Raw genomic sequence first — 19,649 nt, forward strand, 5'->3', positions numbered from 1 at the left:
TGCCCAAGGAGGTGAGTCAGAGATCACATCCAGAGTATCAGGAGTTGTCACCTGAGGTAGTTTTTCAGTCCACTCGTTATTGTCTTATTGTCCCACAGTTCAATATCAATGTCAATATCAGGAGGGGATTTTGGAGCTGGAAAGAATGAAAAACAGATGTTTAAATTAAGCAACTCAAAATATTACTTGTGCCATTATGAAAATGGATACAAATTCATTTTTTAGGATGCCAACACAATTAACTTTAGGATTGTTGTTTGTGTGAACTGGCAAAAAGCTCACTAAACTTCAAAAATATCTTGGAGTAGTAAGTCTCCCAAATCAAATTATTGCTAATTGCTAACATGACAGAACACTTTACATGTACGCAGCATGCTTCTAAGTCTTTTACAGGGATTAACATACTCAATCCTCACAACTGTTAAGAGGCAGGAACTATTATTATCCCCATTTTTATAAATGAGGAGGCTGAGCCACAAATAAATTAAGCAAATTACTCAAGGTCACAAAACTAAGTAGCCAAGCTGGGATTCCAAGCCAGGCAATGCCTCTAGCATCCATGCATCTGATCGTATCTCTATCTAAACAAAGCAAAAATCGAGAAAAAGCCCAATATTATAAAAATGCCTCCTGAAATTCTGATTATTCATCTACTATAACTGAACATCAAAAACTAAATATAAATATTAGTTTAAAATATTACTTGAAAATACTCAAAAACAAGCAATAGTCTGTCTATATCTCAAAGAAACCTATAGTTTATTTTACCTATAAGAATATAAAAATTAATGAAGTAACTTGCTTCATTCAAAACTTACAAAATGTGGTATTCATGAGTTTTTGAACTTTGGAGTTCACTCCTCCTATTCGGTAGAGGCCTAAAATGGTGATGCCTAATGGGATGGAAAATCACAAGAAAATGGCTTGAGACGCAGCTTCGCAATTACAGAATGTTAAAAACTCAGACATACGCCGACACGGATTGAAAGCTACTTATCCAATTTTGCAGTTGAACTTTAGCAAACCTACCCTGGAAACACCCTTCAGACATATATTTCTCAGACACTGAACAGTAATTTGAAAGTCTTTGAAGATCTTCAAAGCAGGAAAGTATGCCTGTCCATTCACCATTATTTGAATATAAAAAAGCATCAAAGATGGAAAGGGATGATCAGTATTCCTCATCTTATAGTTCAGTCATGGAGTCCTCTTGCATGTTGAACAGTCTTGTGGCATTTAGATCTTCATTTTAAAGGTGAGGAAACAGATTCAGAGAATTCAAGGAACCTGCTTAACTGCTCAAAACCTCTAAGTGGCAGCACTAAAATCTGAATATAAGTCTGTAGAACTCCAAAGCCCAATATGAGTTTTGCTTTAGGCAAATTTTCCTGGAAGTAAGAGTCTCACATCTAACTGGAGTGGACTTCAAGAGAGAGGTCGTGATTAGAGAGAGGAAAGGTATCAAAATTGTGGCAGTGACTGAAATACAACGGGAAAGGACAAAGGGAAGGAAGGAGGCTGAAGACAAGCTCCTTAGGAATCTTTCCTCCTCGATGCTTGAAAAAAATTAAAGAGGTGCTTACAATAATAAATATTAAATAATATGCAATTTATCAGTAAGAAGTGAAGCTTATAGAAAAATTATAAAAGAAGCATGTCTGTAGCATGATTTTTAGTAAATTGAAGTTCAAGGTATAGCAATTTGTAAACTTATACAATTTACACAGTTATATCACTCTTAAAATTACTCTCATGTTAATGACTAAAAACATCTTCATTTTCTACTCTGAGAGATGTCTACGTAAGAATGAGACGTGCGTCAGAAACGCTGTACCTATCAGGCAACACTTACCTCTTGTTTCCACAGCTTGAATGCATTTTCTCACAAAGTTGAACCCTGCTTCATTTAAGTACACTGAAAATAAAAGAAAACTCACATAAAGCATTTATGTTGGACTTACAGTCCCCCTTCCTTTATGACTCAACGGCACAGGGGGTGTTAATTAAGTTTATCAAGCATTTTGGTTAAAGGCTGCCTTTTTATTATTTTGGGGCAGAAGCGGAGGAGGGAAGTTCACTTTCACAGTTATTACATCAACCTGCTGACTAAGAGGCACAGATCTTTTACAGAAAAGTATGTTACATCGGTTCCATCCATTTTTCCTAAAAGTAGCATTATCCTTCACTGTATGTGTTTCCAGATGATAGGGGCAAATGCAACAAGAATAAACCTTTACTGTGTGTTGAAAATTGTATTATAAAGCCCCATGGGATTCTCAAAACAACCATTAAGAGGCAGGGGGAGAGCTTTGCAATCTTAAGATGATTCACTGGTTGCTGAAAACTTCACTTCTCTCTGTTCTAAGCTGGAAGGAGTCTGGATTCCAACTTGGGTCTCCTGATTCCAAGCCCAGAGCCCTTTCTATTACATTTCACTACCATATTCAAAATAATTCAAAACATGCTTGGCCAATCCACTAAAAGTCCCCAAAATCCTAGATTATGAAATTAACAATTTATTTTCATTGGGTTTTTTTGCTAGATTTTCCTTAGATCTATTCTAGTTTTTTAAGCTTTTGGGGCAAGATGAAATTAGGTTACTTAACTGAAGTGAAAGCATTTAACAATACCAAGTAATAACCAAAGGAAAAACTCAAAGATTTTTGGACTATGATACAAATTTTCATTACATGTGGTGAAGGTACGCTATGCTATCTTTTAATATTTTTAAATAATAAATGAAGATAATTCAAACCAGTAAAAATGCAAAACTGGCTTCCATTTAAAGAAGGTAGATTAAACACATTCATGTAGCTCAATACAGATCCACAGACAAAAAAATACATGTGAAAAAAATTATGATAAAAATCAAGAAAGGGTACCAGCAACAGACTAAAAACATTGAAAAAAAAATCCTAGACATAGAAAACCAGTGTGACTGAATTGACTGACAGAAAGGCTTGAAAAATCTATAGCCCCTACACTAGAGGCATTGCCATGAAAGGATATTTATTATGGGTTGTTAGGTGAAAAAAGTAATATACAGGACAATTAAGGCCTATTTTCTTAAAATGTAAAAGTTTGAGAATATGAACGTTTCTATTTTCCTCGGAAAATAAACTTCATAAAGATCTATGCAAACTCTTGGTAAGGAGGAAGAGGGCAGAAGGCAGAAACTGACATTTTTATTCACTAGACTTTGGAATTATTTGATATTTTTAAAATATATATATTTAGAACTTTAAAAATAATTTCACTACTCTAGAAATAAAAATGCTAAAACTAAAACATGTATTGCCATCAATAGGAATTCTTTGTCTCCAGTGCCCTAGGTTAAGAAAACAGAACTCAGTGAATGCTTTGAGTAAACTCAACATCCAAGAAAGAATGGCCATTGCACAAGCATTTCATTAGAGTGTAGCTGAAGACATACATAAGAGAAGAGCTCCTTTCCAACACTGAGAAGGGGCTGCGTGCTTCCAAAAACCCCAAAGGCCAGGCATAAGATTATACATTCAGACATTTTAAAATACTGAATATAGGCAACAGGTGAGATGGAAAGGTAAGAGAGAAATCACTTAATTTTCATTTTTAACAACGACAACAAAAACCAAGACAAAAAAAGTATAACCCTAGTTAAAACAGGACACTAGCATTTTTCTATCAATTAAAACTGCAAGTTCCGACATTTAAAATGCTTGGTACTTGAGGTCATCTTGTTCAGCTTTTCCATAAAAAAAGATTTATTAACAGAAAGAGAAAACCATTTGTCTTAAAAAAAACTTTCCATAAAGCTTGCTTTTGGTAAAATGGGTGAAGACAGTTTGTTATATATAAAAAGAAAATTCTTTATTTATTTTGAGAAAAATAAGCCATAACCAGACTATCTCTCAAAGGTATATTGGGATATTTGGCAGCAATACTCCAGTCTTTTCTAATAAGCTAAAATCACAGGCTCATTAGCTAGAATGAAATCTTACAGAGAGTCAGTCTGACTGCCAAGTGATGTATTCCATGGGTCCTATACTTAGCTCTCTTCCTGTGAGTAAATGCATTATCAATCAATTCAGAGATATGGAAGAATACACTGTGTTGGCAAAAACAACCACGAATTTTCATTTGTTTCCTTTGACCATCCTTTGCTTTGACTAAAACAGTACAGTTCCATGGTGCAGAGACAGTTCTCAGCTTTGTTCATGCCAGACAAACCCAGGTTGGGTTCCCAGCTCTAGTATCACTGCTGTACGAATGGGAAGGTGCCCATTATTTTATGAACTCGAGTTCCTTCATTTATACAATGAGGTAAGTAACAATACGTAAGTTAAACAGTTGTAGTAAGATGAAGACAAACTACAGGAAGCACTGAAAAGCACCTGATAATAGAACAAGCCTAATTAAATGCTAGTTTCCTTCTCCCTGTGTTCCTGTTGACACCTTGCTGCTATATGAAGGAAAACAGAAGAAGAAATGCTTAAGGCAGTCTTTAGCTCTAACCACATGAGAGAGAGAGAGAACATACTTTCCCCCCATTATTAGCTGTGTTACTAGGCGTGGTTTTAATCTGTGTCTCAATTTCTTCTTCCATAAAATAAAGATAATAGTAGTATCTTCATGGAGCTGTTTAAAGACGAAGTTAACAATTGCAAAGCTCCGAGAATAGTATAATACAGAGACTACAGTAACTGCTACAGAATGTTGATTATTATCATCATTATTGACTAGAAGAGAATGCAAATGTCTATATATGTAAATTTCATGAAAAAGGCATTCTTCACACATGGCTGAAGTCATTGGGTCTTGAGGGATTGTCAGCCATAAGTGTTGTTTTCAAAAGGTCATGCTATTATACTTAAAATACTTGGGGCCAGAGCAATGATCTGTTTCTTCACATAGATGTAGATCAGGCATAAACCAGGCAGACCTTGTGAACACAACTGGCCACTGGGAAAAAAATAACAAGCTAGACATTAAGAAATGTCCCTATGTGCTCATTATACTTCAATAAATCATCACCATGAGTAAATATATCCCCTCACTGGAACTGAACCGATCACAGCAGACTGGGATCACCCATAGTTGTTGTCCCTCCCTACAGGAAGATTTTTTTTTTCAGCACCCTTGAAGCCAGGCTTGGTCATGGGATATGTACTGACCAATGAAATATGCATGGAAGTGTCATATCTCTTTACCCAGCAGACACTAAGAGCCAGCATGTAGTTTGCCATTTTCTTTTTTCCCGTGGTACAAGATCTGCAATGATGTGGAGGGAGTCTACTTATTATAAACAAGAAATGAAACTTTACTGTCGCAAGCCTCTGAGATTTGAGGATTATCTGTGACCATAGCATAACCTGGCCAATTCTGATTTAATTATGATTAATTTACAGAATTTACTGTGGCAAAAAGGACTCACTAAAATAAATCCAGTCTCACGCAACTAACTTTTCCTCCCTTAACTGGAATATATCCCTTTTGACTACTGACTCGTCAATTCACACAGCGAAGCTGCACCCACTCACAGGCTTTGCAAAGTACCAAGCCAGAGTGCACCATCCGACAGTGCCCTCACTCAGCGCCCAGCCACTTCTGCCGAGGTCTGAGGAGGTGAGGACAACGTAGCTTAAACAGTTGGTCTCCCAATGACTTCATGTAAGATACAGACACAAGGAGTGTCATTTTTGAAGGAAGGCTGGGGCAAACACATTCTGTAATGGAAAATGAGCAATTTTCCAAAGCCACAAGGGGCTCACTACACTTAATAGGTCAGTGCTAACGAGAATTTAACTACAGTAGTTTCTCTATAGCCTAAAAAGGGAAAAACTGCAAACTCCTTAGCTTTCAAATGAAATATCAATGCAAAGGGTTATGACTGAATCAAATAATACCATTAAAAAGGCTGATAATTTATCCTAATTCTCCTTCAGTGGAGGACAAGGTGGCTGCAACAGGAGAGAGAGAAGGACGCACATCCTACACGGTAGAAGTATAGATTGCTGAATCAGGGCTCCCTGCCTAGCCCAGGGCAGGCAGCCAATAAACGCTTATTGATTGATGGCTTGCTAGGTATTGGTTTGTACCAGGCTTGCTCAACTACCTTCTCTGATGGCTTCTACAGGGTTAGAGTTTATCAGCTAGCATGAACTACTTTTGTGAACTCTTTCCTTATTCCCACCCCTACCACAGCTCTGTATTCTCCCTGTTTTAGAGAAGACCAAAGATATATTCAGAATACAACTATTATCAAATTCCCAGGAATTAAAATTCTATAAAATTAATGATACTTGGCCTTGTGGTGGAGGGGACAGGCGGGGTTAGAAGCAGACTAACTTAATGAACTTATAATTCAATCAAAAGTTAAGTCTAAACATTATTTTTTCCCACTGGAAACTGTTCAGGGCTAAAGCTTTTATTGAAACCCAAATAAAGTTTCCACAAGGTAGTTCAGCAGCACAAAAGCTATTAAATCTCAACGGAATTCAAACAGCCATGAGGAAAAGAAAAAGAATAGTCTTCCAGAGAGCTAACAAAGCAAAAGTCCTTGTACCTTCAATTTCCTGTTAATTATAATTCAAAACCTAGCATGTCCTTAAAGATGTAATCTACTTGTCTTTACAGTACATTCTCAGGGTTGACGAAACAAAGCAACACGTCTTTAATTCCAAACTCACTTTTCTAACCTGCTGCTTCAGATTAAAAGGTCCCTCAATCACAGATAACTAGTATTATACTATATATGACTTGAAATAAATAGAAAAATAAAGGAGTACATTTATTGGTGTTCATGATACCCACTGGATCTTTTCTTTTCTCCCCAAAGGATGAGAAGTTAACCTTATACAGCCCTGGCCCCAATTTTTCTTTCATCCTGTGCTGGCCATGAAGGACAATTAAGCTGTGACCCTCTTCCTGGGTCTCTGTCCTGGAAACAAAACTCTAATTGATCAAAGGTCTGGGGAAGGATGTGGTAAAGCAGGAAGATGTAACCTAGGGATGTGTGAGAACTAAACTGTCTATGTGGCAGCACGAAGCTCAAGAACATTCCTGACAGATGGCAATCGCCTAGGATAAGAACAATGAGCTTAATTTTTCTGTTTATTGCTAGGGAGAATACAGCCCCAGGTACATGTGGGGGAAGTCACTGAAACACAGAGTGGCAGAAATTTAGAGTGGTCAGGAAACTACAGAATTATCTTCTGTTCCAATACTTTCAATTTTCTCTGTAAGGACTGAATGTTAAGGTGACTTTGCCATTACACAGATAAATAGTGACTTTTATTAGCAGAAACATCAATTGAAAAGGACTTCCTTTTTCTTATTCACAATACCTGGAAGAGAATAGGTACACAATGGAATATTGTTGAACTGACTGCATGAGAGAATGAGATCTAAGTACATTTTCGTTCACAGTTTTCACTTTCTCCAGACTCAGGGTTGAAGGACTAGCTGAAGAGCCAGCACACAAAACTCATGTTTGTGTAGGAACAAGGCTCAGGGCACCAACAGAAAATGCCAGAGAAAGGAAACCTAGGAGAAAATGTTAACTGGCTTTGCCTCTGTTAACGACTAGTCCCCATACGGAGGTCTTGGGACAGAAAACATGTCAAGAAAGATAATCTGTTCCCTTGAAAGGTGAGCTTAAATAGCAGAATTATGAAGAACCTACTGGTCAGCTTTTTAACAAAATGTCCCCAGTAGCACAGCTGGAGGACTAGTTTAGTTCTAATCTTAATTGAATGGTATGTGTTTGAGGACTAGTTCTCATGTTAATTGAATGGCATCTGTTTAGTGCTGATAATACACATTATTATCATTGAAAGGAATTAATTCCCAGTGTCTCAAAATTTCAAGAAAAAGATATTGCAGCATATTTTACAACAAGAAAAGTATTTGTGGATTCAATATCCTGTAATTGATCATTAATTTTGGTTTTTCATTTGATGCTTTTTCATAAAGATGAGATAAGCTTTCCTTGTCTGTTGAATTATGCAAGTCTCATTTACAGCATCTATACTCTGAAAATGGTAAATTAAGAGTAATTGTTACCGAAAGCTCGGCCACTTGTTCATGAGGCCGAATCAGAAGAACGAGGACAAGTGTCTTTGGGGAGGAGGAAAGAGATTTATTACCTTTGCCAGCAAAGGGAGGAAAAATGGCAGACCTTCTTGTCTCAAAATCCAAATTTCCCAGACATAGGCAGAAATACAGAACTTTTAAAGGGAAGGTTCTCAGCTTCAGGCAATTACTGTGGTTAACTATTCTAAGCATCCCATCTCTGCTAAAGACACAGCCAAGGCCCACCTGGGAGTTTTAACAAACTACTCACCCTGCCTCAGGGATGCAGTTCCCAAAAGAGTAGGGGAAGTTTTAAAGAGACAGAAAAAAAATTTTTTTTTCTTTCCAGGCCATTCCCTGTTACATATTCCCCACTCTCAATTTTACACTTCCATATCTACGGGAGAAGGGGCGACTACTCTGTCATGTAATCACAAAGTAGGGAGACTTTTACGTGTTAGGCTTATAAGAAGTCTCATTACTGTCACTGCATAGCTTTATTATTTATTCCATGGCAGATGTTCTCTGTATAGTCACATTATGGTCTGATTTTAGGACACTAGATAGTTCTTACTCTATCTATTGCTTTTAGAGTTTTCAGTGAGAGCACAGACACTATGATTACTTCTAATGGCTGGCATTCAAAACCAATTTTTACCTGAGTTTTAATATCTTACCATCCTAAACTTCATTATCTTCAGTTCAAAAACATAGTCACCATGCAATACTGAGTTGCCAGAGGCAAACAAGAGTATTTTAGGATGAACAGAATCCATCTGAATCAAAGAGGCAATAAACAAGTACTCTTCAAGGTGGCAAATAAATCCAGGCTAGTACTGGTTTCAAACGCCAATTATGGAAGAAGTTACATACTGAAATTGACGTAATGCCGCTTTGGGGGAGGAGTCAAATGTCAAATAAAAAGGGACACAAGATCTCAAAAACAGGATTATGTATAGAAAAGTACTACAAGGCTTGAAAAAAAGAAAGCTATATACTGCTCTAAAACATAACATAATGAGCTGGCATGACTTATTCAAGACTAGGGGTCTGAGAACTTCACAATTATTGGAATATAATTTTGACTGAAACAAAATTCTGGACACGTCACTTAGGAAGAAAGCAGGACCTTGCTCTTAGGTCAACTGTACCATGTACTTGACTCTGGAATACTGCAGAGCTTTCAGACATATATTATGAGTCAATTAAATAATGAGAAAGTTGATGACACCTAATAAAAGAGAAAGGAGTATAATTACAGCCTGAGCAAGAGACTTAGCATTCCATTAATACGTTTGAGGCCTTGATGTAGTAGTAGGTTACTCCAATTTCACGCAAAAAATAAAATAAAATTGTGAGGACCAAGAAATTCCTCCTACCAGTCTAAGAGGAAGGTCATTTCAGGGAAAGGCACCTCATTGCATGTTGGGTTGAGGAATGTTTAGAAAGCCTTGCTCACGCAAGTTGGCAATCCCATAATCTCCATCCCACAGCCGCCAGAAGCTTAGTTTTAGAAGCTGCATTCAGTTCTGTTTGTCAGGGTTTCTTTTATTGGTAGCACATGCCATAGTTCTGACATTTCAATAGACTGGTGATTCTGTTTGGGTGAGCAAATTTGAATCCCCACGTGCGAAACAACTAAGAACAAGTATAATTTTTGATAAATTGAGTTTAAACAGAAGTAGTAAGACCTTTTGAAATCACTATGCAAATGTATACTTATTTAGAATGTATCCAATACTTAAATCTGAATACCTAACATATAATACTTACTATCTGCATTTATAAATGGATTTACTAAATTACAAAAGTTGGTAGGGGTTTAAGAAGATTAAATTTGTCAGGATCATAAATTTGTCTTATTAGGGTGAGTTTGAGAGAATGAAATTTACTACTTCTGTCATTATAAGTTGATATATCTAAAGAAATTTGATTAATTAAATGTATAAATGGAAGAATTCTGTCAAATTTATAAAAACAAAGAATTAAAAATGACTTAAAAAAATCAGTATATTTATAAATAAAATCTGTACATTCATTAAAAACAGACTTAAAGTAAAAATATGGCTCCAGGTTAATATAAAATAAAAATAAATCTCCAGATTTAGAACTTTAAGCACTAACTGATAAAGCAAAAGTAATTATAATGTTCCTTTCTAATAACCAAAATCTGCCCATGGGCAATAAAAGCCTACTGGTAAGAATAACAGCAAATCTGTGCTGAGCACGTATCTCATGGAAGGTCTGTACTGAGTACCATGGAGGAGAGATGGGTTCTGTCACAAGGAGCTCAGAGTACTGGGTAGGAAACTAACGCACGATGCTAAAATGTGAGAAATTATTCAGACGTGTGCACTCTAGGACAGCTATTTTCCTGAAACACATATCATTTTTTATAATTATAATTAGTGGCATGGTGATGTTTCAGGTGGTTGATAATTCAGGATACCTGATTTCCAGAAGAGTGATTCTGTTCTTCATAGAGAAGCAGATTCCCATCATCACATAAGCATATTAATTAATTCTGGGGATACATTAATTAAGAATCAACATATTCTAATAGACTTGACTATATCACCATTCAGAAGCCCTATTCAGTATATTATATATGTGTAGTTGTTGTCCTTGGGTAGTTAGTTTGAATTTGAAATGGCTATCTTTATACTAGATATGAACAATGAAACTAATGTTGGAAAACACATGTCAAACAACTGTACTCAAATGCAAATTATACAACAGATTATTTTTTAGGTAAGTCTTTAATACTTACAAAACTTTTATCAGTTAATGTTTCTGTGATTAAAGTGGGCAATATATGATTTTATACTAATCACTTTCCTTGATTCCAAGAAATAAAGAAATTTGAGAATAAAAACTGGAATTTTTTAAAATTACATTATTTCTAAAAATTTTTTAACTTATTTAAATTATTATTGAAAGATATCTTAAATCATGTATTTTCTTTTGATAATTTCTGAAATTAATCACTAGTAAGCACCTAACTAAAGCTGTAGGCTTTTCATATGCTCAATATCTATGACTTTCAAATGAGTGCTTTCCCAGTTTTTAATTTTACTCCACTCTAACTTGTACTTTAACAGCAATTTAAATACTAGGGTTACTGAGTCTGTTTTAAAAATAAATTTAATACAGAGAAATCATGAGACAAAATAAATTGAGTTAAATAAAACTTGAAATTGCTTCCAAAGTTACACACACACAACCCTAGAAAAAAATAAAAACTAATTTTAAACGTCAAATAAAATGACTACGTAAAGCACTTAGGAAAATACCCCCAAGGGTAAAAGGTGGCAAGAAAGAGGCAGATGATTAAAGAGGATACAGAACATGATAACAAACACATAAAATGTGCTTATAAAGAATAATTTGATACTAACATTTTTGCTTATAAACAATAATTTGATGCTAACATTTTAGTAATAATATAGTAAAAACATGTTTTCTTACATATACCATGTGCAATGACATGGTCCTTGTATTTCACATTCTTGGTCACTATCTCCTAACACCACCAAAAAATGTTCATGTCTTCAGTCTTGTACTTCTGAGAAAATTGGAGCAGGGAAAATAATACAAAGATGCTCTCTACTGCCATAAAAAAAAAAAAAATCAAACTAAGTATCAGCTGCCTCAAATCTCTATCATGGATAAGGTAGGGCAGGTAAATAAGGAAATAAACACCTAAAAAAAAAAAACCAATTGAAATTAATTTGGGCTCCTGTAATATCAGTAGTCTGTGGTTTTAACATGAAAAACCTCTTTGATGATTTCAAATTTGCTGCACCCATCAGATCAATGGTGTTAGTACTATTTCCCCAGAGTTAATACTTAATATCACATAATACTTTTATGATAAAAATAACCATATGATAAAATTTTAAAGAATTATTAAAATGACTTACTTTCCTCTTTCTTGCTAATAATGGCAGGTAGGGTATAAATCTAAAAAACAAAAGATGTCAGTCAGTTACTTGCAGTTCATGACCCAGCACAGATTAGCCAAGGTGATGTTTATACACCAACACACAAAGGGAGTGTCTTGATTTCAAGGTCCTGCAACTGCTGTGCCCACAGCGCCATCTGTCCACCCTGTCAGCTGATTTCCTTTCTCTGGTGCAGCCAACCTGGCCTCCCAACTCCTTTTCAATCCCTAGCTGTCCTGCCCTGAGAAAGTTCTACTCCTTCCCATCTGATCTACATGCTTATTCTCCCCTTCCCGATAGGATGCATAATATGCCTTCTTCAGATATCTCTCATGATGGATTTCACCTAAGTGCTTTTTCCTCAAATTATCTGCTTAGTGTTGTGTTTTCAATGTGCACAGTGTTAACTGGTATATTGTTGGGCAAACTATCCCCTACATTTGCTCTCGGTCAGGGCTTCTCAACTCTTTTTGGTGAAGAGCCAAAGTTATTTTTTTTTTTAAAATCTTTCATTAACATTTTTGTAAAATATAATAAAATTGAAATAGAAAACAATAAAGAATAAATACAAAGTCCCAATTTTTTATTAAATTTAACAGACTCAAATGACTTCCTTCTTCAAGTGGCTACACAATTTTCTAAAGGCTTAATCACAATTTCTGTGCTCATCTTTTTGTGGCCTGGTAACACAGTTTGAGGGAGGGCCTCAAAGTCCGACAGCCACATACATGCTATGCAGCACTGTTGTCATACAGGTACTTTGCTCAAGACTGTTCACAGGTCATTTGCCATCTAAAGGATGGTTCTCAAGTGACTAGATGGGGCCTCCTATTTATTCTCTGTGTTCACTCTTCTATCTATTTAGCAAAAGCATTCATTAAGAAAACCACAGTGATGAATGATTCATCTTTTTGGGGGGGGGCATAGGGTCCCTTATTATTTGTAAGTAAATTATCTTCATACCAATATCAAAATAACTGAAAAATGGGGACATATATGGAGGGGACAATGTCAAGCCACAGGCAGTTTTATCAAATTATACTTTTTAAAAATGGTCTAGAGGATCAGCTCTTACCCTGAAATTTGTTCATCATCACTCTGATCCCAATACAGGCCTTGCAAAGGCTGGACATGCAATAATTATTAGCTGAATACAATAATCAAATGAGTGCAGACAAATTAATAAGTATAACTGATTTTTAAAAAAGTAATTTTAGCTTTTAAATCAGTCCTGGAAGTCCCCCTGAGAAATGGATCAGAAAGTTAGTGTTCTGTACCACGAGTGAAATACCACCAGGAAAGCAGTAAAAGCTCTACTTCTCCAATTTGCGGTTTTAATATTTTCAATTACACTAAAGACAAAAATTTTTATACTATGAAAAAAATTTCAGATGTACTTTGTAATTATTGGAACAATGAAACCTAAATTATAGAAAGTGTCATACTCTTACCGGTTCCTTCCCATCCATGGCTTCAAGCCAGAGTTTCCTGTTAGCTTCTGAGAAAGCCTGTAATGTGATGATCCCGTGCCTATTAAAAAAAAATATTTTATATATTCAATTTATTCCTACCATGTGTCTTTACACATTTAATATTTTTAAAATTCTTAAAGATAAAATTTGAAGAAAAAAGTTAAGAGAAGAGAATGAAAAGAGAAAGGAAAATGTAAGTTTTAAAAAAGAAAAAAGAAAAAAATTGACTTACAGGTACTTTTCAGAAAAATCACTGGACACACACAAAAATGTTTTTAATTCTAATGATCCCAGGTAGTAAAATCATTAAGTGGCTTAGGTATAGGACTGTCTGAAGGAGACTGATTTCGAGCTATTTCCCATGAAATGATCAAAAAGGATGACAAAGCTACACTCACCAAAATTCAAAGCCATCTAAAAATTCCACAATATGAGAATGATTAACAATCATCACGTGACCCTGATGTGGTGCAATCTAGTCCCTAATAAACAATCACAATGAGTATGTAGCAATGTGGAAAGCCCCACACCGTCACTACTTAAAAAGACACTAAAACCAAAGTGTTTCCCTGTGTCATAATCACAATATTAAAATTAATTCATTTAAAAACAGTTGTCTCCCATGAGTCATTCTGAAATAGTTACTTGAAGACACACTTCAAAAAAGAAAGACAGAGTAGATGGAGGGAGGGGAAAAGGAAACCAATACAAGAAATAAAATACATGAAATTAGAAACAGAACAATTATTTAATAACTTAAATAGGAAATTAGAGTGGTCTGTGAAGAGGAAGATTGAAAAAAATAGTTTTCATTATAAATACTATGTGATTAAAAACCTGGAATGACTTAAACTGATAATGGCCTACATCTCTTCTGTAAATAAGAACACAGATCATTAGAATGAGAGGAAATGGAAAAATGTATAAAAAGATCAAGATAATCCGATGCTGGAGAATTTAGGCCAATGTAACTATACCAACAATGAAATTCACAACAAAAATCAATGCTGGCAGTTTACTATGTTTCAGGTAGTGTGTTATATAAGTATGTTTCCTTTATTATCTATCTCCTTTAATCCTCACAACAGTCCTTTGAAATGGGTCCTTATCTTTAATTTACAGATGAGAAAACTAAAGCACAGAGCTTAATATGCCACAAGATTATGTAGCTAGAACGTGCTGAAATAAGAGAAAGAACTAATGTGTTGGTATTTGTCTACATAAAAAACTCCCGAAGTCTCTAAACAAGAAAAAATTTAAACTAATAAAAAGTTGAGCAAGTAAGCTAGATATGAGATTGAGATACAAAATAAACTAGTGGCCTTTCCATGCTGTAGTCTCAACCATTTAGGGAAACAAACTTCTATTCATAAAAAGAATCCTATTCAAAACTGCAATTGAAAGAAGGTACCCAAGAGTAAATTAAAAAAAAAAATGTAAAATCTTCAAAAAGAGGTCAACTCTGCATCAATTAATTAATAACTTTAATGCAACTCCAGTCAAAATCCCAAAGGATATTTTGAGAAAGAAAAGGAAACTTAGTAAGTGAATCTTAAAATTTTAAGAATACAGGGCCAAAATAGCTAATACAATTTAACAAATTTTAAAGAGGTAAAAAAAAAAAAAAATAGGATCTTTGCCCTACTAGATACAGGCGTACCTTGTTTTATGTCTCTTCACTTTATCACACTTTACACATATTGTATTTTTAACAAATTAAGGTTTCTGACGATCCTGCATTGAGCAAGTCTGCCAGTCCATTTTTTGAACAGCATGTACTCATTTCATGTCTGTGTGTCACATTCTGATGATTCTCACAAAATTTCAAACTTTTCATTACTATCTCCGCCATATGATGTGTGGTCAGTAACCACTGAGGTTACTACTGTAATTGTTTTGGCGAGCCAGTAACCACATGCGTATAAGACAGCAAACTTAATTGATAAATACTGTGTGTGTTCTGACTGCTCCAAGGACTGGCTGTTCCCCCATCTCCTTCCCTCTCCTTGGGCCTCCCTATTCCCTGAGACACAACAATATTAAAATAGGACAATTAATAACCCTACAATGGCCTCTATGTGTTCCAGTGAAAGGAAGAGTCACACACTTCTCACTTTAAATCAAAAGCTAGAAATGATTAAGAAATGAGCAAGGTATGTCAAAAGCCCAAACAGGCCCAAAGCTAGGCCTCTTGCATCAAATAGTCAAGTTGTGAAGTGCTACTCCAGTGAACACAAATGATAAGAAAGCAAAAGAGCCTTAATGGTTGATATGGAGAAAATTCTAGTGGTCTGGATAAAAGATCAAACCAGCCACGACATTCCCTTAATCCAAAACCTAATCCAGAGCAAGGTCCTAACTCTCCACATTCTATGAAGGGTGAGAGAGGTGAGGAAGCTCCAGAAGTAAAGTTTGAACCCAGCAGAAATTGGTTCATGAGGTTTAAGGAAAGAAGCCGTCTCCATAACATGAAAGTACAAGTTGAAACAGCAAGTGCTGCTGCAGAAGCTACAGAAAGTTATCCAGAAGATCTACCCAGAATAATTCATGAAGGTGGCTGCACTAAACAACAAATTTTTGATATAGATAAAACAGCCTCATTTTAGAAGAAAATGCCATCTAGGACTTTCATAGCAAGAGAGAAGAAATCAACGCCTGGCTTCAAAGGAAAGGCTGACTCTCTTGACCGGGGTTAATGCAGCTGGTGACTTTTAAGTTGAAGCCAACATGCATTTACCATTCCAGAAATTCTAGGGCCCTCAAGAATTATGCTAAATCTACCCTGCCTGTGCTCTCTAAATGGAACAACAAAGCCTGGATGACAGCACATCTGTTTACAGTGTGGGTTACTAAATATTTTAAGCCCAATGATGAAAGCTATTGCTCAGAAAAAGAGATTTCTTCCAAAAATATTACTGCTTATTGACAATGTGCCTAGTCACCCAAAAGCTCTAATGGAAATGTACAAAGAAATTAATGTTGTTTTCATGCCTACTAACACAACATCCATTCTGCAGACCATGGATCAAAGAGTAATTTTTAACTTCCAAGCCTTATAATTTAAGAAATACATTTTGTAAAGGCTTTAGCTGCTATAGACAGGGATTCCTTTGATGGATCTGGGCAAAGTAAATTAAAACCTTCTGGAAAGGGTTCACCATTCTAGATGTCATTAAGAACATTCATAAATCAATGGAGGAGGTCAAACTATCAACATTAACAAGAGTTTAGAAATTTATTCCAGCGTTCATGGATGATTTGGAGGGCTTCAAGACTTTAGTGGTGGAAGTTACTGCAGATGTGCTGGAAACAGCAAGAAAGTTGGAATTAGAAGTGAGACTGAATCGCTGTAATCTCATGGTAAAACTTAAACAAATGAGGAGCTGCTGCTTATGGAAGCACAAAGAAAGTGGTTTCTTGTGGTGGAATCTACTCCTGGTGAAGATGCTCTGAACATTGCTGAAATGACAACAAAAGATTTAGAACATTCCATAAACTTTGTTGATAAAGCAGTGGCAGAGTTTGATAGGATTGACTCCAATTTTGAAAGACATTCTTCTATGGGTAAAATGCTATCAAAAAGCATCACATGCTACAGAGAAACCTTAGTTGAAACAAGAAGTCAGCCAATGCGGTAAACTTCACTGTTGTCTTATTTTAAGAAGCTGCCAACAGCCACCCCAACCATCAGCAACCACCACCCTTGTCAGTCAACAACGATCAACATCAAGGCGAGACCCTTTACCAGCAAAAAATATTACTACTTGCTGAAGACTCAGATGACCATTGGCATTTTTAAAAGGATTTTTTAAATTAAGGCATGTACACTGTTTTTTAGACATAGTGCTATCACAGATTTAATGCACTCTAGTATAGTATAAACATAACTTTTATATGCACTGGGGGATCAAACAATTCACGTGACTTATGTTATTGCAGTGGTCTGGAACCTAATCTTTGATATCTCTAAGGTAAGCCTTTAGCTACAAGCTATAGTAGATGAATATCTATAGTATGTCATAGTGTATATAGTATATATATGTGTACACACACACACACACACACACACACACACACACTAAGCTAGAGTATTTAGAATAGTGTGGTAGTAATGCAGAGAAGAAAAATAGATCATAGATCACAGAACAGAAAACAACAAGCATAATGTCTCTTATTTTCTTTCTATTCTACTTGTATTTATACAACAGAAGAGTAGAGCTAAATAATTCCACTGGATTATAAATGTGGATGCATGACATTTATATCTCTCTCAACATCCTGGGCTAAGAATGCCCAGAACAGTGCTTTGCACACAATGGGCCTCCTAGAGGCATTAAACTTAGTTGGCTGAAAGAAGCTTACAGTATTCCCTCCTGTGTCTACTTATTGCTTGGAAGCAAGTCCACCAGGTTTCAGAAGCCCTCAAAAAGGTTGGCCCTGGAGCCACGAAAAATGCCATTAGATCATTTCATTGTGATGAGGACCTCAACGCCACTACATGCACTTTCCCCTAATATGGTCATTTACACTGATTTTCCAGATTCATTTTTGAGTAATGCTACTTTTTGCTAGCATTTTTTATCTGATTTGCTTTTGTGAAAATATTATGCAATAAATATTTGTTGAATACATATGTGAAATAATGAAACACATATAACTGTTTTTAAAAGGCTGAAAAATACACACTTGGATGCTATTTCATGCTTATATCTAAACACAGAAAAGACTAGAAATAGTTTAACTTATTAAAAATATATAAAGTGAAAAGAAAAGCTCAAACCTTTCAACTACTTCTATGTCAAAGCAGAATCGTTTGTCAATTGAATCTGTCTTTCGTCGGATGCAAGATTTTAATTTAAACATTTCTGGTGAGCTAGTAACAAGGCCATTCTGAAACAAGAAGAGTACCCCATTATTCGCATGCTGACAAGCTGAATGAAATATATTCAACACATGATCTAAAGGTGCCACAATTAAAATGTTTAACGTAGAGTATAGGTTATGTACAAAGGTCATAATCACACTTTGTCTTTTTTTTTGATTCCTAACATTAGCTGTACAATTATAATATAGCAAACCATTTATTAATTCATGGCATATATGTCTTATTTCAAAGAATCCTGTGACATACTTGTCTGGTACCTTCCAGCATATTTACTTATAACATTAAATTATATTACAATGCACACTCCCTTAGGACAGCAACACTGGTGCTCTTAATCAAAATTCTCTAGATTGCTAAGAGATTAGTATCATGTGTATATCTTCGTATTAGTGGCTTATAGTATTAAATGGTAGCTAGTTCTACAGAGCTACCAAAATAATGAAATTCCAGTACATGCCATAATGCTATTCCTATCATACATACCATATGATTGCTTTGCTGGTACCCAACTGTTACTCTGGTACTGTAACTAAAATTCTTTGTACAGGATCCAACATACGCCAAATTCATAGGAATTTTCTTCTATAACCGAGATGCCAATCTATTTTAATAGGAAAGCTTACCCAATGTCTGGCAAATTCTACCTTCAGTTGCAAATGTCACAGATTTATTAATAGAACTTTGGCTTGGTGCATTTACATTATTAACTATCACATAAATTGAATTTCTGGTAATATCTATTAAAGAAAGTAGTAACTAGGTGTGATTGTGGCACTTAATAACTTCCCATGATGGCAGCAATCTAAGGTTTCTTTTTCTCTGGTATGTTCTCCTTTATTTTATGTCTTTCCGTTTGAATTATTAGACTGATGAATGCCCAAGCACAATAAGTTCCAGCTGATGTATTTGAGTATGTGTCTAAGTTAGGATCAACATTTACCTCTGCCATGATCTATACCACAAATTAGCTGGGTGAGGCACTTACTTTCTACAAACCTTATTTCCTAATCTGTTAAAATAGGGCTGAACTAAATTATCTTTAGGATAACTCCCCACTCTAGGATTCTTAGACCATGGCCTAATTATCTAATTCACAAGTTCAGTCATTTGCCATATTTATATCTTAAGTCACAAAAAGATTATATGCCACATGCAATAAAGCTCTCTGCATTTCCTCAAATAAAGTACACTGTGTTCTATATTGTTCACTAGTCATGAGGGACATTCAGTGACCAATTTACTTTTGGGGTAAATGAGCATTGACTGGCTTCTTCTGAGAAACCTTGTTAGCCGGCA

The 19,649-nt window shown here is 35.5% G+C and overlaps 1 protein-coding gene across 1 annotated transcript in view; it reads right to left on the minus strand.

The window, feature by feature from the left end:
- Positions 1 to 19,649, minus strand: part of ARHGAP42 (Rho GTPase activating protein 42) — a 277,047-nt gene that overhangs the window by 30,668 nt on the left and 226,730 nt on the right. The window contains exons 10-15 of the mRNA XM_045556881.1: positions 18,249 to 18,358; positions 13,448 to 13,526; positions 11,976 to 12,015; positions 1,853 to 1,915; positions 819 to 893; positions 52 to 136 (exon numbers count right to left, since the gene is read on the minus strand). Coding sequence (XP_045412837.1) covers positions 52 to 136; positions 819 to 893; positions 1,853 to 1,915; positions 11,976 to 12,015; positions 13,448 to 13,526; positions 18,249 to 18,358 — 452 coding nt within the window. The remainder of the gene's footprint in view (positions 1 to 51; positions 137 to 818; positions 894 to 1,852; positions 1,916 to 11,975; positions 12,016 to 13,447; positions 13,527 to 18,248; positions 18,359 to 19,649) is intronic.

This window comes from Lemur catta, chromosome 7 (assembly GCF_020740605.2).
Source record: "Lemur catta isolate mLemCat1 chromosome 7, mLemCat1.pri, whole genome shotgun sequence".
Lineage (NCBI taxonomy): Eukaryota > Metazoa > Chordata > Mammalia > Primates > Lemuridae > Lemur > Lemur catta.